General features: G+C 42.9%; 1 protein-coding gene across 4 annotated transcripts in view; it reads right to left on the reverse strand.

The window, feature by feature from the left end:
• Positions 1-8,051: 8,051 nt before the first annotated feature.
• Positions 8,052-23,388, reverse strand: part of LOC101165044 (multiple C2 and transmembrane domain-containing protein 2) — a 49,252-nt gene continuing 33,915 nt past the window's right edge. For all 4 annotated transcript variants that reach the window (XM_023953687.1, XM_023953688.1, XM_023953690.1 and 1 more), the window contains 12 exons: positions 22,090-22,183; positions 21,920-22,022; positions 21,712-21,814; positions 21,427-21,528; positions 21,264-21,338; positions 20,119-20,238; positions 16,454-16,567; positions 12,185-12,226; positions 10,451-10,560; positions 10,208-10,317; positions 8,899-8,996; positions 8,052-8,518 (listed from right to left, as the gene is read on the reverse strand). In XM_023953687.1, coding sequence (XP_023809455.1) covers positions 8,471-8,518; positions 8,899-8,996; positions 10,208-10,317; positions 10,451-10,560; positions 12,185-12,226; positions 16,454-16,567; positions 20,119-20,238; positions 21,264-21,338; positions 21,427-21,528; positions 21,712-21,814; positions 21,920-22,022; positions 22,090-22,183 — 1,119 coding nt within the window. In that variant the 3' untranslated portion in view covers positions 8,052-8,470. The remainder of the gene's footprint in view (positions 8,519-8,898; positions 8,997-10,207; positions 10,318-10,450; positions 10,561-12,184; positions 12,227-16,453; positions 16,568-20,118; positions 20,239-21,263; positions 21,339-21,426; positions 21,529-21,711; positions 21,815-21,919; positions 22,023-22,089; positions 22,184-23,388) is intronic.

The following is a 23,388-nucleotide window of genomic DNA, read 5'->3' on the forward strand; positions in this document are numbered from 1 at the left end:
CTCTGAAAATAGACGGCACAATCCCCAATGCCAAACCTTAATCACGGTGGCTGATGAGATTGAGATGTGGTGGGGCGGGGGGGGCTCCCGTTCAAGAAAAAAAACAACGTTTTTTCTTGTTTTTCAGTCTATCTCCTCCATGCTTTACGTTTGAACATTTTCGTCTTCCGCTAAAGTTCTGCAGATCTTCTACTGTTTAGCATTCGCTTTCGAGGGGCCGCAGCCACGGGAACGCGTCCCCCAGGAGCCCATTACCGTCCTCTGCATATGCAGCAGTTTCAACGGGCCGTCGATCATCCTCAAGCAGCTTTGCGGCAAACTTTAGCAGCTTGTCACGCCGGAGACTCTGGGGGATTTCGGCTGCATCAGACATGGAAAAGAAAAAAGAGAATTATGACTATTTGGGTCAAGCAAATGTGATATGATAGAGGTTGTGCTGGGAAAGTTCTGGTTAGCAGGTGGAAGGAGCCTCGGCGAATTCAATCCAAAAGTCTGGTGATCGGATGAAAAGTCTGTTTGTCTTTCTGAGGGTTTGCTTAAAAACCCACTCAGATTTTTTTTTATAACTTTATTTTTAGTAGTTTTTGTCACAAGAAAACTAAACACAAACCAAAACAGAGGTGGGTTCTTGGTGCTTCATGGGTCTATTTGTTGGACAGGGTCCATTTCCCCCCACTTTTGGATGTAATCTCAGTCTGTATGTCTTTGTTTCAGTTGAATAAATGTCGTTAATTGTTGATGAGATGGGATCGACGTGCCCCCCACTTCCTGGTTAATGTTTTTTATTTTGGGGGCTAATGACACAACTTCAAGTAAATATTTGTCGCTTTGGTGGCTTGAGTTTCCCAAATAAAATAGTTCTGGTGCCAAAGGAGTTGCATATCCCAGCACTTTTGCATGTTACATCACCCACCACCTTCCAAAATCCTGTTACATTCGGACACTTCCAAAAATACACGGGAACAGCCCCCATCTGCTTCTCCACATCCTCGCCAACAGCTCTGGTTTGGTGGTATGGCGGTGTCTCCACCTGCTCAGTTTTGTTTACGATTAGTTATTTTTCCTGGTTATTTTTTCCTTTTAAAACTGTGTTTTTGTCAGATTTATAGAGTGTACTAATCAATTTATTATTGCTGTCTTTATATGCCTTCCTCCGCCCCCGAAGAGCCACTCTGTATCGCTGTCTTATAATAGTTTCTCATTTGTGTCTAAATCTAAATCCTATTGTGTGTTTAACCTAATAGATTGTATAAATAAATGTAAATAGATTGGTGGACGTCTTCGTTTTCCACTTCTGAGCTGCCATCTGCCTCAAAACTGTACGTCTGGATATTTTTTCTTGTTAGATTGGGGTCGTGACGGGCTGTGAGCTACAGGGAGAGCTCCTGAACCAAAGGGATGATGGGAAGGGGGGTCGGACTTACTCCATGCCAACAATTCCACCCACAACTCAGAGCTGAATTTCTAATGAACTCCTACCATTTTGCAGAAACTACGTCCAAGAAAACGACACAGGTTTTACGATTTTGGCATAATCGTAATGAAAAGAGAACACTTGGGTTAAACCCGAAGAGAAGCCGTTTGGGGTAGGGGAAGAATTCGAATTTGGCCTTTGAAAATAGATCAGAACATGATCAGAGTGGATCTGTGAAAATAAAATCCCGTAATTCAGCTGAACAGGTGAGTAAAGGTGGGCCGGAGGACTCTCTTCCCAATGATCCTGAATGTTCCTCTTCCTTCTGAAGGTGCTGCAACTGAGAATTCAAGCAGGAAAAGTCCGTCTCAAATTCTCCACAGGACATTTTAGGCATCCAGCTTCTGCTTTGTTGCAGTCACTAACTTGTTTTCCTCATAGCAGATGTTCCAGTTGTTGTGCTTCATCTTTCAAAGCCTTCTTTTTCTTCTGACAGATGTATTTGAGTTGGTTTGACCGCCTCAGCCTCTCAAAATCCCACCACTTGTGGAATCTTTTCCTCTTTCTATGCTTTTATTTTGAAGTAGACGTCGTAGACTGTCACTCTTTTCTTGTTCCTTACAGGGATTTGACCAGAAACCTTAAGATGTCTTCTTCTGTAAAACGCTGTACTACAGTGACATACTATGTACTACTACTTACCCACACAGTGTATTTTCCATTTTTGGTTGCTGTTGTTGTTTCTATCGTTTTGGTTCCTACAAAAGCGGTTCGGTGTGTATTTTTATTTAATTTATTTCTGTCATGTAAGTTACAGATGTTCTTCTGTTCCCCATTGTGGGATAAAAAGAAAACTTCTGGTTACTTTACCGACTGAAATACAGTCTTATTGGAATGACCTGGACCGAATTGTAAGGTAATGATCTGGAATGACTTGGTTTGTGACGTTGTATGATTTGTTTCCTTAGTTTGGTGTGGCTCCTTGAGATAACTTTGGTTGTGAACTGAAGATAAAGAACCGGCGTTCTCCGACGCATCCAGAACTGGAAACAGCTCAACGTTGGTTTTGTTTGAATGTCCTCACTTCTTCCTAAAAGACTATCTCACACTTTTTATTTTAATGCCAAATATGACATCACCCCAAAGTAAAAACAAAACAATTATGAACATTTTGCAGAGAATATTTATGAATCCACTGTGTTCTGATGATGGAAACTCGGATGATTTATAAAAAAGTAGGTTTTTGAATGACTAATGATCTGTATTTGCTAATCTAGTGAACATTGATGCCCTCTAGACTCTTGCAGAGACTTCTGGGAAATGTCTAGCCTCTGAACTTTGGAATTATAAATTCGGACAGCATGTAAAAATGGCGAAGCCTCTATGTAGAGCTTAAAGCACTGAATAGTTGGGACATTTCAAACATCTTGTTGAAACATTTCCTCTGTTCCGTCATGAATACTTTTTACTTTTACTTCGCTGTGATTTTGAGTTTGGTACATTTTGTAACTATGAAAGGTCCCCCACCCCCCCACCCCCCCCCCCCCCCCATCAAAAACGGTAACTGGATCATCTTGAAGCTTCAGCGTTTTTGGTTCAAAGCACCTGAAAAATGTGACCGACTTGGATGTATGACCACTAGATCCATGTTTTGGGGGGAGTACTACGTTCTTCCACGTCTGTCCTTCACAGTTAGGTTTGTGAGGAACATCTGCAGCAGAACCTGAACGTGTGGAGGAACCGTGTGTTCCAGCAGCTGGACCGTGAGGTCAGAGCGTGGAGGAGGCAGCGAGGGCACCACCCTGGCAGGAACATCCATCCGCTCCATCAACCGTCGTCCTGCAGATTCTCCAACTCAAACCATCGTTGGTCTCCCTGACCCGCCTGTGCTGACTCTCTCTGCGGGATCTTAAGGGCCCGTCGCACTCACGGGTCGTCCAAAATGATCCGGTTCTCCTCATAAATATTTTTTTTGTTTGGCGTTTCATGTCGCTCTGAGCGGTCGTCGCCTCAGGCTCTCATGGATGAAGGGCTTTGATGTGGGTCTGCTCTGGGACGGCTCGGCCACTCCCCCGCCCCCCTCCAGGTCTGGGTTCTGGACCCAAAATCCCTTCAGAGCAGTTTCAGATGAATGCGAGGGAGCAGTGGGAGGTGTCAACATGAAAATGAAGCCTATTATGGCTCACAGCCAATGAATTTAGATGAAATAAAGAGCAGAAAAATCAGAGGTTTCGGACAAAAGGAGGCTTGAAGTGACAGATGTTGATTCATCAGTTCTGACATTTTCAGAGTAAAACCCAGAAACTTCACCCGTTCTGCCGTCTGCAGTCAACAAAGAGCTTTGATGGATCTTAATAAATTGACAATCATCCAAATCATCTTTAGAAGGTTTTAAATCGTTTTTAGGATCCGTGTTGAAGAAAATCACCTCAAAATTTCTGCTTTTCGTGGAGTTCCAGAGTAAACGTGTTTGAATTTTCATCGTTAAGTTCACAAGACAAAAAAATGGTAAAAATATGAGATGATTCTGTGGATCACATGGTTCAAACGTTCACATTGGGAGTGGGGTCATCTGGACCCCACAAGATAGTGCATTGAACCTTCTTTCTTCAATGATTCTTGATCTTCATTGGTATCACCTTTATCCACCTTTGTCATGGTAGGGATAACGCGGCAATGTAAGGGTGGGGTCATCTGGACCCCACAAGATAGCACAAGGGTTAAGAAAATATTCTTCAGTGTTTTGTTTACATTAAGGCCTGATGCTAAATTAAGAGGAGGCCTGGAGGAAATGGGATTTTGCAAATTATCGACGTATGGCATGAAGGGGTTAATCCACACCAATATCAGAGTCTGCTTCATGAGTCAGACGTAAAAAAAATATATATATATATATTGATGATCAAACCAGAGGACGTCCACTTCATGGCGTCCTAAAATTCACTTGCAGATGAACTCTGATGCGATTCATTTCAGTGCGAGTGCAGAGCCAAACGGGGTAAATGATGCAACTTTTCATGTCATGGCACGATCACAAATCCAACTGCCACCCTCATCAAAAACCTTCAGGTTTTGTTGAGATTGAACAAAAAATCTGGTCTGAGTTTAAACTAAAGTCATGAATTTGACTTTGACAATAAACTGTAGCAGCCCCGTCAGATAATGGCTTTAATCAACATAATGTCCAAAGTGAAACATCTTTAGAATTTTTTTTTTATTAAAATAACTGAAATCAAACAATTGAAATAGTTTTCTGCAAATTAAGTTTTTGGATTTACTTTCCAAAGATGCTAAAGGAAAATCATCTCTTTGAAGGGACAGAAAATGACCAAACACACGGAATCCACGCAAACCGCTAATGATTTTGGGTAAATTGAACTGAAATACACTCCATTTCCAGAATATTAACTGGGTCGTGATCACTGACCCAGAAATGACTGGTCAACTCTGCAGCCTGTGACAAACAGTTGGTTTCTTCCAACTTTTGCAGAGAAGTCTCGCAGACTTTGTTTTTGATGCTTCATCTTCTAGAACAGACGGTACCGATCCAGAACCGTCACCCGAGCTACGACAGGCCCAACTGCCCCTGCAATCATCTACGACAAACGTATAACTTCCCTTTAAACCTTCAAACTGCCTCAGCTGCATGGAGAACAGTCTTGAACCAACAGAAGGAGACTCTCCTTCAGGATTTTCTGACAGAAAACAGAACTTCTGTTTTGGTTTAAATCCACATTATCACACTTCCACCACCGTGTTTGGCAGTTGCTGTGAGGAGATTTTTCAAGAACGGATTTCTTTGAAAAGTAAAGTTTGTGTTTACGGCTGTGAAATCAGGAATTCAGTTCAGTTCCGTTTGAATGCAGGAAAACTCATCCTACTTTGACACCATATCTCAGTCCATCCTCTTGGTATGACGTCCAGCCCCCTCCGCTGGTTTCATTCTTACTTGTCCAGTCGCCCTCAGTTTATCCAACTGAAATCCTCTAAGTCTCAACCCTCTCTCATTTTCTCTGGTGTCCCTCAAGGGTCTGTTCTCGGTTCCCTCCTCTTCATCACCTACCTTCAACCCTTGGCAATATATTCTGTAATTTCAACATTGATTTTAATTGTTTCGCTGATGACACTCAGCTCTACCTGTCCTATTTCACTCTAGTTTCTGAAGGAATATATATTTTAAAAACAGCTTTACCCGAACCCGAAGTAAGGCCGAATCTAAATTGCTTTCCTACCTCTCTGGTTCCTCCCTATTGCTCCAATTGCATGGGGGTTTGAAGCTGTAGTGGTGTCCGACAGAGTTTTTTATTTTTCTAAGGAGGAGCCGTGACAACTCAGTGAACTCTTCTCTTCCTCCTGCATGTCTGAAATAGAAGCCTGGTTCACCTTAAACTTCCTCAAACTTAACAGGGATAAAACCGAATTACTTCTTGGCGGTTCTAAATCCACCCGTGCCAAAGTTTCCAAATGAATATTTTCTATTGACTCCTCTTCAGGAGAGTTTGTTCTCCTCTCAGTCTCACATCAACAGCATTACTCGCTCTGCCTACTTTCATTTCCGTATCATTAATCGTCTCTGCCTCTCCGCTGCCATCTTGGTTCATAGTCTCTACTTCACTTCTCGCCTCGACTATTGCAATGCACTTCTCTCTGGTTTCCCCATAAACCTCGGAATAAACTTCACTTGGTCCAGAATCCAGCAGCTGCACTGGCTTCTGGTGGTTTTCAGGATTCAATTCTAACTTCTTCTCTCCACGTTCAAAGCCATCCGTAACCTGACTCCCTCTCATCTTTCTAACCTCCTCCATATTAGCACTCCCTCTCGCTCCGTCCCGTATGGTCACCATGGGATCGTACCTTCAGCTGCTCGGCTCCCCGACTCTGGAACTCTCTCCCCCCTGAACTCCGTAACATTGAATACTTTTCAATTTTTAAATCCAGACTCATTTGCTTTTCCAAATCCCAAATTTTTCTTCATCCGTTATCCGATTTTATTAAGAGGTCAATTTATTTATTGTGTTCTTAAAATGTTGTTAAAGTGATTTTGTGTTTTGCTTATGAATCTGTAAAGTGTCCTTGAGTGTTTTAAAAGGCGCTTTTAAATAAAATGATTATCATTGTTATTATTATTGCTTTGACCCGGTTCCTTCCAGATGGTTTACATCAAATCCAAATGATAAACTGTTTCTTACGGTGGGGGAGAGGTGCAAGACACACTGACGTTTAAGATACAACAACAAATCCCAGTACAAATGGACAAATGCTGAAACACAACAGCAAATCACAGAACAGATTACCGTTAAGCAGCTGCTCGCTTCCGTTCGTTTTTCTCTCCGTCTTCTGCTGTCGTGTTTTGCTGCTTAACGGAAAGGGAATACCCCCTTCTACCGGACGCGACGCCAAAACTTTACCTGGCATTGTTGTCACTTTTACTGTAGTAATGCAATTGAAAAAAATGTTTTGGACTGTTTTGTGTGTTTATGATGTCCACATAAAGAAAACCATAATAAATAACTTTAACTTGGTTGTCGTTTCCGGATTTGGTAATTTGCAACAGGATTCATTTTTTGTTCATTTAGTGCCGAGTTAGTGCTGGGATTTGTTGTTGTTGCATTTTAAATGTCTTGGCCATCGTAGCATCTTCACGATGGGCCACAAAAGGGATCAACAGAGCTTTAGCAGAGGATGGAAAGGAGCGAATGAGGAATGAAAAAGAGAAACAAACAAACCAAACACTTTCTGCAGAAACAGATTCTGTACATTCAGGAACCTAAAAGTGTAAACCGAATGAGGGATGTGCGTAGAGGAACAGAGCGGTCAGGAGAGCCTTTAACCAACAAACCTGCGTGTTCGCCAACAGATCCCCCCATCTGATGAAATCCGTGGACTTCCAAACGCTCCAGAGGCGGATCGCCCGGCTCCTCCCGGCATTAGTCCCCACACGATTTCACTTGGTAATGTGTAGCTCCTCGCCACTATACATATTCATGCGGGCCTATAAGTGGCAGATTGAGACGTCCTTGCAGTGTCCGTGACAGCAGGTTATTAATATTGAATGCTTGAGTCAACATTATGAGGAGACCAGGAGACACCCGGGTCATCGTCTCCACCTCCATCCTGCAGACTCTTGAACAAATTGTACTTCTTTAAAAAACAATGTATTCCTGTTAAGAGTTTGTGCAACTTATTTCACCATAAATTATCTTTAACACTGTATATATATATATATATATATATATATATATATATATTTAAGGACGTTTGTAGAAATTAACATCCAGGCTCAATTTTTTCCACACAAACTGAAGCCTTCTGAGAAGTTTCACACAGCTCCTGGATTTTTGTTGTTTGTTTCGTTTGTAATAGGGTGGTGGTGATGATGGTGTGTGTGTGTGTGTGTGTGTGGGGGGGGGGTTATCACGGCTGGCATGTTGTCACAGAAGCTGAGAGAAGGTCGCCGAGGTCCTCCTGCTCGTGGCGACGCCCAAGGGCCATCAACACGGCAGGAGGGTCCCGGGGAGGTCTCCCACCGCCTCGCTTCGTTTCATGAAAGCCTAATGAAGAGTCGGGGGGGAGGGGGGGTGGGTGCTGGTGGACGCCCACACTCTGAACACGAGAGAGCATTTAATGCAGCTGCAAATGAAGGATGAACCACCTTTTATGAAGCATATTTCACAATAAATAAACATGTTTACAGAGAGAGAGAGGCTGAAACATCGGATGAAAGTCTGCAGCGGAGACACCGCCTCGCTAATCCCTTCACATTTGACACAGAATAAAAACATAATTGGCTGTAAAAATTGATCAAAATGATAAATATATTAAGTGTTTTTTTTTTAAATGAACAATAATAAACAAAAAAAACAAGATTTACATTCATTTTGGGGAGGAAAAAAAAAAAAGATCATTTTTGGTTTCATGAGAATCCATTTCTGGACTAAAAAGTGTAGAAATGTTCCAAGAATGTAAATCAGCAGGATCTGATTGATATTCCTTCACTTATTAAAAAATAATAAAGACACTTGTCGATCCTCTTTGGTTTCCGTGGTCCCTCTTGTCCTAGAGAAGCTTCTTCTTCTTGCTGATCTTCAGCTCGTTGAACTGAACCTGCAGGAGAAAGCGGGTTTAGTGGAACGCAAAGCAAGTCCTCCAGAGTTCAGGATCGACCCGAGGGGAAGAATTCATCAAAAAATAAAACAGCGCTATTTTATTTATTTATGTTTTCCTGAGCTGGTGACCTAATGACGCCTCTCTCCGGCAGCGAAACCCGAGGACACGCGGGCCGCGTCAGGAGGAGTTCAGGCCTGGGAACCTGCAGCATCACAACCGAAAACTGAAATTATAGCGGCCCGCGTAATTATACAGACACGGCTAATTATACAGACGGGCCTGAAGAATATGCCTGCCGGTTGTGTCGCGGCGAGCAGCGAAGCCGGCGGTTCTCGGGGATTTGGGGCTTCCTGAGCGGCTGATCTCGCCCGGCTTACCTTCTGCACATCTGAGGGCGCCCGCGACAGGAAATCAACCAGCTCATTGTTGTCGATGCTGTACGGGTTCCGCAGTTTCTTGGTGAATTTATGGATACCTAAAACAAAGATCCAAACCAACACATCATTACGGGCGCTGTCACAGAGGAGCTCTTTGTTTCTGCATAAACAGACACTCATGCTGACCAAGAAACGCTGCTTCGGCACAGTTTTACTTTCTCTTAGGAAATTCTTTTTTTTGTTGTTGCACATTTGTCATTTAAGAGGAATTACAAAGACATTTCTGCAGCTTTAACCCTATCTTGTGGGGTCCAGATGACCCCACTCCCAACGTTAACGTGCCTCCGAGGCACGTTAACGTTGGGAGTGGGGTCATCTGGACCCCACAAGATAGCACAAGGGTTAAGGACTCACAGTCAGAACATTTATCCATGCAGAGAAAACCCTGGGGGAGTGGAGAACCTTCCCGGTTCTGAGCGCTCGACTCCGTTCAAACCAGAGTTCAACCGTCAGAGATCAGACTTTTGGACAAAAATGGATTTGAGTTTAGGAGAAAAAAAACATCTGGACGATCCATACGATCTGGACAAAAAGCTCGGAAAATTTCAGGAAAGTTCTGTTACGTTTGAAGTAAAAAAAAATTACCATTATTTTGGAAAAAAACAAAAACAACCTTCACAGCAACTGCCAAACACAGTGGTGGTAGTGTAATAATGTGGATTTAAACCAAGCCAGGAGTTCTGTTTTCTACCAGAAAAACCCTGGAGAAGAATCAAGAACTGAAGGTTCTCCAGCAGAACAATGATCCAAACAGCTACAATATCACCTCCAGATGGATTAGAAGACAGAAAACGAAGGTTTTGGAGCTGTTAAATCAAAGTGTGCGCCTTTTTTATAATGTTTTGTCTCCTTAAACAGCCGTTAATGGTGGAAAATCCTCACTATCACCACAAACTTGCTGTTTGAGTCGTTTTTTCCAAATATTTCATTCTGTCATGACTCTGATCACCCGTTTGTGTTTTTAAAACTGGTTTGACAAATACAAAAAGAATATCTCGAACGGGGAGAAATTACGGAGCCCCTAAAGGGACATCAAAGAAAAAAAAAACATTTCAAGTAAAATAGAAATAAAAAAAAACTAACTGGTGCGCACCAGTTATTACTGGTAAAAACAACGTTTTTTTTTTTTTGCTTCAACTGGTTTTTTTTTTCTTCAGTGGCCCTTTAGGGGCTCTGTAAGAATTCGTTTTTGGAAGTATGAAAGAATTAAAAATATAACTTCAGGAGGGACAACAAAGATGAAACTCACCCCAAATCAAGATGATGTAGCGCAGGGGAACGTAGAAGAGGAGAACCGTCGCCAGGGTGAAGATGAGCAGCGCCAGGCCAGACAGGAACGGCACCGACCAGTTGAACGTGCTGGAGGTCAAAAGACTCACTTAAAATCCACTGAAATGCTTCCCCTCTCAAGTTCCAGGGAAACCAAATGGCTCATCCCGAGGAACCAAGCCGTAGGAATCGATCAAAAGCTGGACATTTAATCCCGTCTCACTTTTTGATCCGTTCTCCAAAGGAGGCGATCTGGTCCAGCAGGTTCTGCAGCATCAGGATGGTGTCCTGGATCATGTAGATTTTACTGATCAGCCCTTTCTTCTCGGACTCCTGCAGGACAAACAAAGCCGCTGGTTCAGTCCTGAAAACAGCTGACACCACTTCTCCCTTTTAAAAGACCCACTTTGATCATCATTTGAGCTTTATTTTCTTCTTTTTAAACATTTCCTGTGGTCTTTTAATTTCGAATATGCGGTTTTTAGCCGCATATTGTTTATTTTCTAGAACCACCACATCACGCCAATATTCCAGCTTCTGCACTGTCTCCCGCTTCAATCCGTAATATCCTTCAAAATTCTCCTTTATCCTTTTAAAGCCGTCCACAACCACTTCCATTGCAGCACCGTCCCTAAGATCAGCATCCTCTCTGCACGTCCTTCAGCTGCTCTGACCCCAAACTCTAGAGTCCACCTCCACCTGACATTAGGAATCTAGACTGCCTTCCTACCTTTAAAACAAAACTCATCTGTTCAAGCCATCATATTCTTGGTTGTAACTTCATTTTTTTTACTCTCTTTGTTGCTTTTAATTCTGTTTTTAACTCGTCTTTTGTACAGTGTCCTTGAGGGCCCTGACAGGCGCTTTCAAACAAAACGCATCACTATTAATAGAGTTTCTGCAGGGCAGCAGGAGTTCGTCAGAAATTCACCTGGGTTGTGAGTGGAGCAACCCCGCCCCCACTTCCCCTCCTCTTCGCTTAGAACTCTCTGTTGACACGCTCTCCTGCTACCTTAGCGGATGCTTCAGAATGGAGCTTGTGGCCCGCCCAGCGTATTTTCTACGTCACAAATACGATCTTTTTCATACGATTCACAAGGATTTGAATACATAAATACAAACTTAAGCTTCATTTTCTTTCTATGTGTCCTCCATCAGACAGAATGTTATAAAATGTGTTTATTTAGGCTTAAAATTCTAAAAGATGACCTTCTCTTTGGGATATTTATTTGAAATGGAACTGGGCTGAGACATTCCCAGAGCCGCAGATTGAATCTGTGCTGGAAAGTCCTGCGGGGGGGGGGGGGGGCCTCGAAGATCACAATAAAGCCAAAAGCTCCAGCGGGAGGAGGGCTCGAAAGTAAACGTCTGTTCTCTCGGGTGAGGAGACTTAAGGGGGGGGAACATGTCCACATCAAACGCCCGTAGATGAACGCAGCATGAAGAGGAGGGGGCTCTGCCGGGACGCTGCGGGGGCGGGACGGATATTCCAGATGCGCAGTGACTGGAAAACCACATGCAGGACAAATACTTGTCAAATATCCATCACCGCGGCAGAGCTCTCAGGCCGATTGGAGGTCAAGTTCCCACTAGAAACCCCCCCCCCTAAATCAGAGCTAAACGGACCACTCCGAGCCCCCCCACAATAAACCGCTGTCACTCTGAAGAAACATGTCACGTCTTAAAAGCATTTCAACACAAACTTTCCAAAGGCGGCCTGGAAAAGCGTGCCAAAGAGCCGTCATTGGTTCCATACTGTCGGTGTTATGTGGCGTGTTAAGCTCTGAGCCCCCCCTACATTTGAACGCACAGCGGCGAGCAGAAACAGGTCAGGGAGGTCTTCATTAAGCCTAAATGCCTCTTGGTGTCGGAGAAAGTACAACCTGGCGGGAATCAGGATCACTCTGTGGAAGCCGAGGCGCTTAAAATAAATTAAAAAAAAAATTAAAAAACTCACCTTGTCATCCTCATCCTCCTCGTCCGCCAGGTCGATGTTGTCCTGAAAGAATAAAAATACCGTCACCACGGAGATCCAGACGGAGATCCAGACGGGGTCAGGTTCTGATCATTTTAGGAACCTAGACCCTAGCGGACTCCAACCGGATCAGAATAACGTCTCGAACCGCAATTCAAAACTGAGTTTTTCAAATTAAAAGCTGCATGTTTCTGGACTGAAAGGGAATGACCCACTTCATTTGACTCTTCTTTGCAACCTGAATTAGTGTCCTGTGGAGACTCCTTTGAGGGTGGAGCCCTTATCAACAGATGGATCATTACTTTATTCATTTATATTAAGAAAATAAATATTTATCAATGTTTTAGCGCAGCTAGAACAAACATTTTGAAACCTTTACTACATGTATCATCGCTTCATTTCCTAAGACAACTGGCTGATTGTTTGACAGATTCAAATCTCCCCTCTCCTCTTCTGTTCCCAAAATTCGACGATGCTCCATCACACAAGCATGTGAAGGTGGGGACCACCAGTTCTGCTCACATTTGTTCATAAACCCCCTCAGGGACCCCTTTTTGAATTCCTGTTAGAGGTTCCTCTGTCGGAAATCTTGGATCATCTTTGATCCACATGTTTAACACATCTGCACATCCTTTTCTTCCAGCAGCTGTGAAATCTCAACAAACTGCATTTCTGAGTCTCTCTGTGAAAAAAACAACTCATGTGTCTGTTTCTTCAAATCCAAAAAAAAAAAAAAAAAAAACGATTTTAGGGACAAGACCTGGCTTGAGAGACCACATCGGTCCAGCTCTACACTGATTTCAGTTTAATGATGAACTCATAATGATCTGTCACTTCGATTTTATCGACTAGAGCACCGGTCCCCAACCCCGGGCCGCGGACCTGTACCGGTCCGTGGGTCATTTGGTACCGGGCCGCAAAGAAAAAAAAAAAATCAAATAACTTACATGACTTCAGTTTTATTTATTTCGGAATCTGAAAGATGTTTTATTTTGAAAAATTGCCCAATTCTCTGTTCCATCCGTCTATGTCACTCTTGACGCAGGTCAATTCGCTCGTCTCCATCATGTGATCGGATACCGCTAAAATAAAACCCAGGAACTAGCAAAATGAAGTTGGAAAAGTTTCTTTGGCCAGTGGAAAAGGCTCAGCCAGGAGACAGAAGAGGAGCTCACATTTAATAGACAGCATCAGGAGTCCTACTTATAATACGGATTTATCCCAACGGGATATTCCCTCCAAACATTCAGCATTGTGGTCAGTCGGATTTTCCATGCACTTATTTGGAAGGCATGTTTAAATGTTATAATAATAGCGACCAGGGAGTGTTGCGGGCAGAGAGGACGCTGCTCATGTCATAATTCGTGTTTATTGTTATGTTTAGAAAATACCACAGTTTTCATGTAAGTCATATTATTGTGACTACGGGTCCTTTCATCTGGCAGTTAAGTTGTTTCAGCCTTAGTTATTTCTTCCTGTTGTGTTTACTTCTTTTTAGCACCATGAGTGTGGGGAGGGAAGGGGGGGAGAGGCCTGTGCGATGTACAATGTTTAGCGTGTCAAAATAAAAGCGCAGAGTACGTCTAATCACGTGTCTCTGCCTTTATTGCAGCGTTGCTGCAGCGTGTGTCCGCCACATTCAACATACCGGTCCGTGAGAATTTTGCCAGACATCAAACCGGTCCGTGGTGCAATAAAGGTTGGGGACCGCTGGACTAAAACATGTTTTTTCTTTGTTTTTCTTGACCCACAGGATGCTGCTTTACTGTCGTACCCAGGACGTCCTGGTCCAGAACCAGCGTCTGGCCTGTTTTGTGCTCAGAATCTTCTACAGAATAACTTTTAGATAGATCACCATTTATTGTCGAGTCACTTGGACAGTGAAATTGAAGAATTAGAAGCAAACAAAAATGAAAATAGAAGAGAAAAGGTATGGAAAAAGTACTAAAAAGGCTTGAAAATTACATTTTTGTGCTTTAAAAACCTTTTTTTAATTAACTGATTTTTGTTTGATTTATTATCTTTACATGAATCTGACTGTTTTGTTGCTATTCTGAGTGTTTGATTTATTTTCAAAGATTTTCAAACAAAGATGAACTGAAATAGAGACACAAAAAAGGAAAAAAAGTGTAAATTACATAGAAAAGTTTGAATCTGTGTTGAACAAATCTATTAAAGCGACTTTAGCAGAAGATTTCTGCTGCTGTGAAGTCAGATGTCCGCTTAGTGACTCGCTCAAAGTAGCCTCGTTTTTTTTAATTAATAATAATAATTCATAAATATATAATGAGTGGTTAATTTAGTTCCTTGGTTGGATCAATTATGAATTAAGAATATGAACCTTTATGAGACATTTCAATAAACAACGAGGTTCAGAAAAGACGGTGTCCTGCAAATCCTGAAGCTCTCATGATCTTCAGCTTAAAGTTGGCCGGAAAATCTTTGGTTTTTTTCATTTTTTAAATCTCACAACTTTGAGGGAAACTCTTCAGCCGTTTCAGGGTCTAAAATTAAAAATCATTCTAAATATATCCGTTAGAATTTGAACTTTTACAATATCTGAAAAGGACTGTGGTTAGGAAAATAAACCTCAAATGAGAGTATTTGTCGTGCTGAATCTCTTGAGAAATTCCAATTTGATGAGTGATTTTCTCCTAATCTTTATTTAAAATGTTCCCAGAAACACATAAGAGGGAGTTTTCCTTTTGAAACAAGTTCAGACACGCTTCACAGCTGATTCCTCAGAACGATCATTTTTCCTGTAGAAAATGTTTTCGAAAATCAAATAAATCTGCAGCAAAAAGGTCTTTAAATGTTTTTATAGAAGGTCCTGAACTTCTGCAAATGTTTTTAAGGTAATTTATCAAAGAAACACAACTCAACATGAGTCTGTTTACCAACTTGCTTCACTTTACGTCAATTCAGCTTAAAGTGAAAAAAAAAACAGAATTTTAAAAAAAAATTTGAAAACAGTTTTAAACTTAAAAGACAGTAAACTAAAAATAAATATTAAAAAAAAAAACTGGGGGGAAAAGTAAACTGAAGAAAATAAATTCTATTTTTGAAACCATACTAAAAATTAGATTTCTATAAAAAACCTAAAACTAAACCAAAAAGAAGTTTATTTGTAAAGGCTGCTATTTTGTATTTTCAACCTTTGTTTTTTTTGTTTCTCTCCCTCTTTTGCTTTCAGTCTTCAATTTACAGTTTCCATTCAGACTTTTTGTTTACGAAATTCATCCCATTTATATGTGGGGGCGGGGCTTTGTGCTCATTGGCTACTGGGATGTGATTGACACTGGGTGATCTCATTTCTGCTCCAGCAACATTTCTACATAAACAGTTTTCGGTTTATTGATTTTTTAGTTTCAAGTGTTCAATATTTCTTCAAATGTTGAAATATTTGTTTTTTTATGTTTCTGTATTTCTTTCAAGTTTCTAAATCCATTTTTTTTCCAGATATACAATCTTATTTTTCATTGACTTTAAGATTATCCTGATTTGACCATATTCCTTTCTTTTTTTTAAATTCTAGTTTACTGCTTTTTTTTTGTTTCAAATCCGATTTTTTTAAATAAACCAAGCTGTACAGAGGAGAGAATATGGAAAAGAGTTTATTACAGTCATTATTTGGTCAAAAATCCTTGTTAGCATCAGTCGTGCTTTTCCATAATGGCATTTCTTACGACTCCTGTAAAACGGTGGGAGGATTAAATCTCCATTTGAAGGGAGCCGCATTAAACTATTACAGCTGTTGTTCCTCCGTTGGGGCTCACCGCTCACTTTCAATGGGGAAAAAGCGACAGCAGTCAAAGTGGAGGGGGAAAAAACAAAAAAGCAGAACACACCGTGACCTTTTCAAAAGTGCTAAACATTTTTTTTTTCTCCCTGTTTGATCCGTCAAAACAAGAGCAGAGCTGCAGACCAATTACAGGGAGAAAGAGGCCGGACAAAAAAAAAACTAGAGGTGGAACGGAGAGAAAGGAAGTCGCGTTAGAAAACGGACAAGCACTGTAAATTGGCTGCAGACCATAATGCTCTCCTGGTCTATTCATAGAGTTTTCTATGCTTTTTGTGTGTGTTATTTCATTATTATGTATTATCAAGTCCAACTGGTTGCTATGGCAACATATCAGCTTTTTAACTGTGAGCACCAGTGTAGTTTTGGGGGCTCTTTATTTACTTATTTTTTAATTCTAAAGTGAAGAAGAAGAAGAAGAAGAAGAAAAGTTGAAGCTGATGAAAACTCACCAGATCCTCGGTGACTCTTCCGGACCGGACCTGGATGTAGTTCCACAGGAGGAGCAGAACCAGAGACAAAGGCAGCATGTAGGAGTCCCAGTACCAGATGGTCAAAGTGAAAACCTGTCAGATATGAAACATAGTCAAGCATTTGGCAGATTGACAACACCAGCCTCACATCTCTGCGGGACTGGAGCCACATGCAGGGCGACTGTCACCTCACCTGTGTGGCTCAGGTGAGTCCAAATTAACCCAAACATATAGTCAGCAGTCAGGGGGAGGGGGGGGTAAAAAAAAGGGGGTTACAGGTCACTTTAGGGGCTAATAAAAACAGAGGTGAACATCTGTGAAACACATCACTCTCCTCTGAGGCACCACCAACATAAAAGATATCAGATCAGACCCCTCCCACTCGGGAGTCGCCATTACCGCGACCACCACGGCTAAAAAAAAAGAAAACACAAACCCTCTCGCCTGTGTTATCGCAAGCCAAAACAGAGCCTGGGAGAGGAGATGAAACCGCTTCCTCGCCGCCGGCGTTCTGCTTTATTGGCGAGGACTCCATGAGAGTCACGCTTTAGTGCAACTGTACACCCCAGCCATAAAGATTGTGATAATTACAGCTCATTTCAGCTGGAGAGGAAGGGAAGACAATCCAGATCACAGCGGACTTAAGGGGGGGGGGCAACAAAAACAAAGGGACACCTAATGCTGGGGCAGCTACTGAAGAATAATTAGCAGAGAGCCGCAGGATTTTCACACAAGCGTTTTGGGGGGAGGGTTGGCGTGTAACAGAAATCCCTCCACACTGAAACCACAACACGGAGGGAGGAGCCTGTTCCGAGCCGCTAACATCAGACGGGTTTGGGGAGCGACAGTCCGAGTGAAACACTTCCAGAATCTGTGGCTCGGAATTGGAATGTTTTTAATACCAACTATCTAATAGAGGATCTGACATTTGGAACGTGGATTTAATGTGGGAACTGGAACGTCTCAAAGTTTCCTCAGAAGTCACAGAACCTCAGTCTTTTCATACCAGACTTTCTAACATGTTCAAAAATGTAATTTAAAAGAAATATTTTCTGATTAACAAACTAAATTGAGACGAGTTTGACAAACCGTCAACCACCCCGAAAGTCCTTTACGTTAAAGACTTCTATTATCGTCAAATCAGTAAAGATCTACAATTGGTACAAAGATTCAAGAACATTTTTAGTCTCCAACAATTAAGGAAGTATTACAGTCAAGTGAAATGAATATTAATAGGACGAAAAAAATACTTAACCTAAAAACAACAAAAATAACTTTTGTGTCTTCATGCAAAGAATAACGACAGCTCTCATCCAACAACCATCATCTGATGACTTTTTGTGTTTTTACAGTTTTATATATTTAGGAAAGATTTGTGTTTCCAAAAAGATTCAATACATTTTTAATAAATTAAAAATTAAGGATTTTTAGTTTTAAGATTTTATTACTTAAAACATTTTCGTAATTTGGTGTCTAATTTAATGAGTTATAAACAAATAGAGACAAATACAGACACACACCTGTGAGTCTCTCACACACACACACACACCTGTGAGTCTCTCACACACACACACCTGTGAGTGTCTCACACACACCTGTGAGTCTCTCACACAAACACACCTGTGAGTCTCTCACACAAACACACCTGTGAGTCTCTCACACCCACACACCTGTGAGTCTCTCACACCCACACACCTGTGAGTCCCTCACACACACATGTGAGTCCCTCACACACACATGTGAGTCTCTCACACACACACACACACCTGTGAGTCTCTCACCCGTACCTGTGAGTCCCTCACACACACATGTGAGTCTCTCACACAAACACACCTGTGAGTGTCTCACACACACCTGTGAGTCTCTCACACCCACACACCTGTGAGTCTCTCATCTGTACCTGTGAGTCCCTCACCCGTACCTGTGAGTCCCTCACCCGTACCTGTGAGTCCCTCACACACACACCTGTGAGTCTCTCACACCCACACACCTGTGAGTCTCTCACACCCACACACCTGTGAGTCTCTCACACCCACACACCTGTGAGTCTCTCATCTGTACCTGTGAGTCCCTCACCCGTACCTGTGAGTCCCTCACCCGTACCTGTGAGTCCCTCACACACACACCTGTGAGTCTCTCATTTGAGTCTGAACATTTATTATTGTGATGTGAACAAAAATGTAAACACAGAATCAGACAGAAAAGGTTCTGGTTTAATCCAAATGAATCCATCTCTTTGGATTTTCATGACTTTTGATTTGTTTTCTTTAAAGTGGTTCAGGATTAATCTGCTCATCTTCCCTAAACGCTGCCGCCGTAACTCTGCTAAAAAAGTTCTCTTCTACTCTGAAACCATTTCTCTGCTTTCATACTGAAATTTGACTGAGCTGTAAATAAAACATCGCTTTGTGATGTGAGGAATTCCGACAGAACCTTGAATATTTGATTATCCGGGCTTTCATGTATTATATGTTTGAGCGCTGCGAGGCTGACCTGGAGCAGCAGCAGCAATAAGAGCAGTGTGGGACTAATGCGAATAAACGTTTTCTGATGAAAAACTTTGTATCTGTAAATAAAACAGATCTGCTGATCAGGGGAGGGGCCCGGAGCCGCCGGGTTTGGAGCTTCTCGGCGGCGAAGCCCGCACCGCCGCCTCCACTCTGTCTGACAGCCGGCAGATGGTGCAGGTGGTTTGTCACTTCGTCTTGTCATACGGAGTGAAGCCGCGGTTCATGAGGCCTGCGTGGCGGTTTCCAGCAGCCATTCATTTCTCCTCGCCGCGGCTTAGCGAGCATTAGTGCTAGAACACGAGTACAGATGGTGCTGTCTGTCAAGCAGCAGTGGGAGGACGTGCGTCCGGGATCGCGCTCTCTTTCCGGCTCCCGTGATTTCTCCCTTCATCTGAGCTGACGGGTGAAAACATCTCCGTCTCTGATAGGCGCCGGAACATAAACGGTACAAGTGGAGGGTGGAGTTTTAAAAATAAATAAACACGCAAACAATCGCTGATTAAAGCGCACGGCGACCCCTGAACTCATCATACTGCCGTGCAGTTCATGCAGATGTAATCCTGCAATCTAAAACTAAATGCATCATAACTGCTGCCCGGCTCACGGCGCAAAACTTTACCGCCATCTACAGGACGAGAGCCGCAGAGCCGAAGGAACTTTCCGTGACCCTGGCCGCCTGAATATTTAATGAACAACTTGCGGAGTCCTTTTTTCTTTTTTATCGCGTAAGATCTGTGAGAGAGCGATGACGGGAGATCATGCCAAGAGCGGCTTCTCTCCGTCTGTACCTGCGCATCCAACATCTGCAGGACAGGGAGTCTGCCTCAACTGGGAACGCTTCCTTAATTGAAGCTACTCCTTAAATAAGCCAGCCCAGCTCGGTGTGGACGGGGTTAATGAGCTGTCAGGGAAGTAGAGCAAAAATAGACTCCGCTGGGACTGGACTCTCTCCAGCTGAGGCTCAAGTCTGCATCCAGGAGACGTGCAGACGCTCCGACAAAGAGTTTCTGGATTAAGATGCTCTCTGGGAGAGTTCAGGAAAGGGTTGGCCAGACTGTGGCTGAAGGGGGGGGGGGGGGGGGGGGGGGGGGGGGGTTGCAAAAAGTGCGTTGATAAGCAGTGCAAATACTTCACCAGGAAGGCCAGCAGGCTCCTCTGCACACTCTCCCACTGAAAGCAGCTTTTGATGTAGTGGATGGTCGAAAGGATGGCTCTGACCACGGCTTTTACTCGATTCACGTTTCTGGACAGAGCCTGAAAGACACAGACCGTTGAAATGACGACAAATTATTTCCAAACATTGGGACAGTTCTGAGCATTTTGGCAGTGGTTGGTAACAAAACAAAAACATAAAGGAATGAATTCTGGCATAAAAGCGGAGCTGCACGTCGTGAGCAGCGTCCTCGCTGCGAAAGGCGGCTTGGCCGTCGTACTGCCTGACAACAATGAGTCTTTGTGGGAAGCACAGACAGTCAGACTCCCCGTCTCGCACCCTGTCCTGCACGCTGTGTATCAAAGCGGTGCAGCCGAACAGCCAGCAGGAATTTGGACTTTAGCCTGAATCCTCTGATCTGAGCTCGAACTGCAACCTCTTCTTCAAAAGTTAATTTAGAATTCACTGCCATTTCCCCCTTTTTTTTTAATGGGGATATTTTATAATTTTACAGTATTTTAGGACTTTTTCTGTCTCTCAAAAAAGAAACCAAACGTGTTTATCGACAATCAATTTTAAATATTTTAGATAAAACTAGCTATTTGGTTTTAAAACCAAACTAATGTCGGAAAATTCCCAAAATGTTAAACCAATAAATAAAAGTAAGTTCTTTTTTTGTGGCTTTTTTTCTTTGTTTTTAAAATTGTACAATGATTTTTCTGCTTTTCTATTCAATCTTTGAGTTAATAATAATAAATTTGTATTTATTTGTCATTAAAAACCAATCCTTTGACATTTTGCACATCTTGTATTTGTATGCATATTTTGCACAAACAAACAAAGAAGATTAAATAATTAAATGTGTAATTTAATATATAAAGCTAATGTCAAATTGGCTAAACATGATGATGAATTTTTGTCTTTGCTGAATAATGAAAGTGCTTGGATCTTCTCTGTACGATGGTATTTTACTGCTTATTTTTGGCATTTTATTTGTTTTTACATCACACAAGTTGATTTACTTAATAATTGACTTCTTTAAATGTATTTTTGGCAGTTTATATCCTCTGAATTCAACTCTAAAATCAAACAATTGATGCGTCTTGGTGACAAAAGTGAAGCAAACCTTTTTGGAAAATTTGGGAGAATCCTCCAGGAAGATCCGCTCTCTGGGCTCAAATGTTCTCAAACTTGCTCTGACCTACAAACACAGAGACGACAGCGTGAAAGGCCCCTCAGAAATCCTGGTGTTTGTGTGAGTCGTCACTGCGGGCTGAACTCTTACTTACTGGGTTAAAAATAACCTCCATCTCCAGAGTGATGCTCCCCTTCATCAGCCTCCCCAGGTCCGGTTTCCTCAGCGGGTAGGTGGTCTGCTGTCTGTTGCGGATCTGCGGGACGGAGAGGGCATCAGGTGCTGAACTCGGCCATGAACCTGACCGTCAGTCGCCCCGGATCACATCTCAACAAGTCCTCAACCCGCTGACGTGTTAGCGCCCTCTTCACTTTCATTTAGGCGCAGAGTGTAAACAGATTGGCTGATGTTCTGCGTTGGGATGGCGGCGGCGGCGTACCGAGAGCAGAGGAATGGCGACTCTTCCTAGAAAGTCTGGCGCCTTGTCTCCGTCCTCATCAAAGACGGTCAGCAACAGGACGTCGTGAATGTCTTTGACAGGGCTGCGGGGACAGCGGGGGGGAGGACAGCAGACCCCCACAAAGCATCTGTTCAGTGGCGACGTTCCGTAAAAACTTTCACACGACGCGGAGGAAAAGCAAACTCACAACGTGAAGACCTTGTTCCACTCTGGGTGCAGGTTCTTGTAGACCGTGTTGCTCTGCAGTCGGTCGTTGCCCAGCTGCAACACGCAGTAAGGGTCGCTCTTACCTGCGGAAAACGCAAAAATGGTTAAGATGCGGCATCTGGAATAACTAAATCCAGATGTTGGAGGTACCATTCAGATCAGCGGACGTCAGATCAGTTGCCCGGATGAGTTTGACCTGAAGTAATCCAACGTCTCGCAGGTTCTTCAGCGAGCACTTCCAGCTCTGAGGAGACAGCAGGAGAGCATTCAAGCTGAAACACATCTGGATTAAAGGTTCCATCCAGCTGAGCCCAACCAAACTCCTCGTGTTCCACTTTGCTAGTCTGACATGAACAAAAGCGTCTCATAACTCTCATCTGTGGCTTGAACGACACTTCCTTCTACAGAAACGTCCCCTGAATCTAAACATGGAGGGCCTTAGGGCGCGTTTTTGGTCTTGTCTTGACCTGCGCAGCGTCAGTCATTCTTGCTTAAAGGCTCATCTTTTTATTCAAAGAAAGTGTTTCAAATCTTAGGAGCTATGGACTTATTTCTAAGGGAGCCTGTCTTTGCCCGTCACCTAAAACCTTCTTCACCCGCATGGCGCTGTGGGTTTTTGGGATGTTCAGCTCCGTTGAGGGTCATGGAGAGGAGCGGCTGCATCTTAAAGTGTCTTTCAGTTCCATCACTAAAAAAACTGAACTATAAGAAAGTAAAAAGACCAAGAGAATATGTATTTGTCTCGCAAAAAAAAAAAAAAAAACTTTTCAAGGAGCTTTTTCAATAGGAAATAATCTTAATTTAAGAAAAATTGTCTTCACTCTTTCCCTCTAAAATGAGAATTCTTGCTTATTCCATCTTGAGGGTGTATTCCTTTTTGCTTTTTTAAAGAAAATGTGTCACACTTTTGGACTTATATCAAAGGGAGCCTGTTTTTACAGTGCATCTAAGGCCATTTTCCCAGGCACCTGTACAGGCGCCACGGGGTTTTGGGTTGTCCGGGCCCGTAGAGAGTCGTGGAGAGGAGTGGCTGCGTCTTAAGGTCATGAAAATGGAACGCACCATTGTCACGCAAGAGGTGATTATAGACGCACTCATGATGTAGGGGCGATGCGGTCATCACCTTACGCCACACGTGGTCGTCCGTTAGTTATTGGCTGCTCACTGACTGCAGGCGAATGCTGCACACACAGAGTGTGCAGGTCAGTATCCATACGATGTACACACAAACGACACTCCACTTTTTTTGCTTATTTCTAACCGTCCGGCTGCACACGAGGAGCGTACACTCATCACATGAACAAAAAGTGCACAGTCCACTGTCTCTGGGAGGGTTGAAATAAAGGACAAAGCTGTACAACAAGCCTGCATCGAACCTCCTTATGTGCTGTTTAGGTGTCTCCGCATCCAAAAGTGGGACATTTTCACTCTACAGGATCACCGAGCGGT

This window comes from Oryzias latipes, chromosome 3, assembly GCF_002234675.1.
Source record: "Oryzias latipes chromosome 3, ASM223467v1".
Classification (NCBI taxonomy): Eukaryota; Metazoa; Chordata; class Actinopteri; order Beloniformes; family Adrianichthyidae; genus Oryzias; species Oryzias latipes.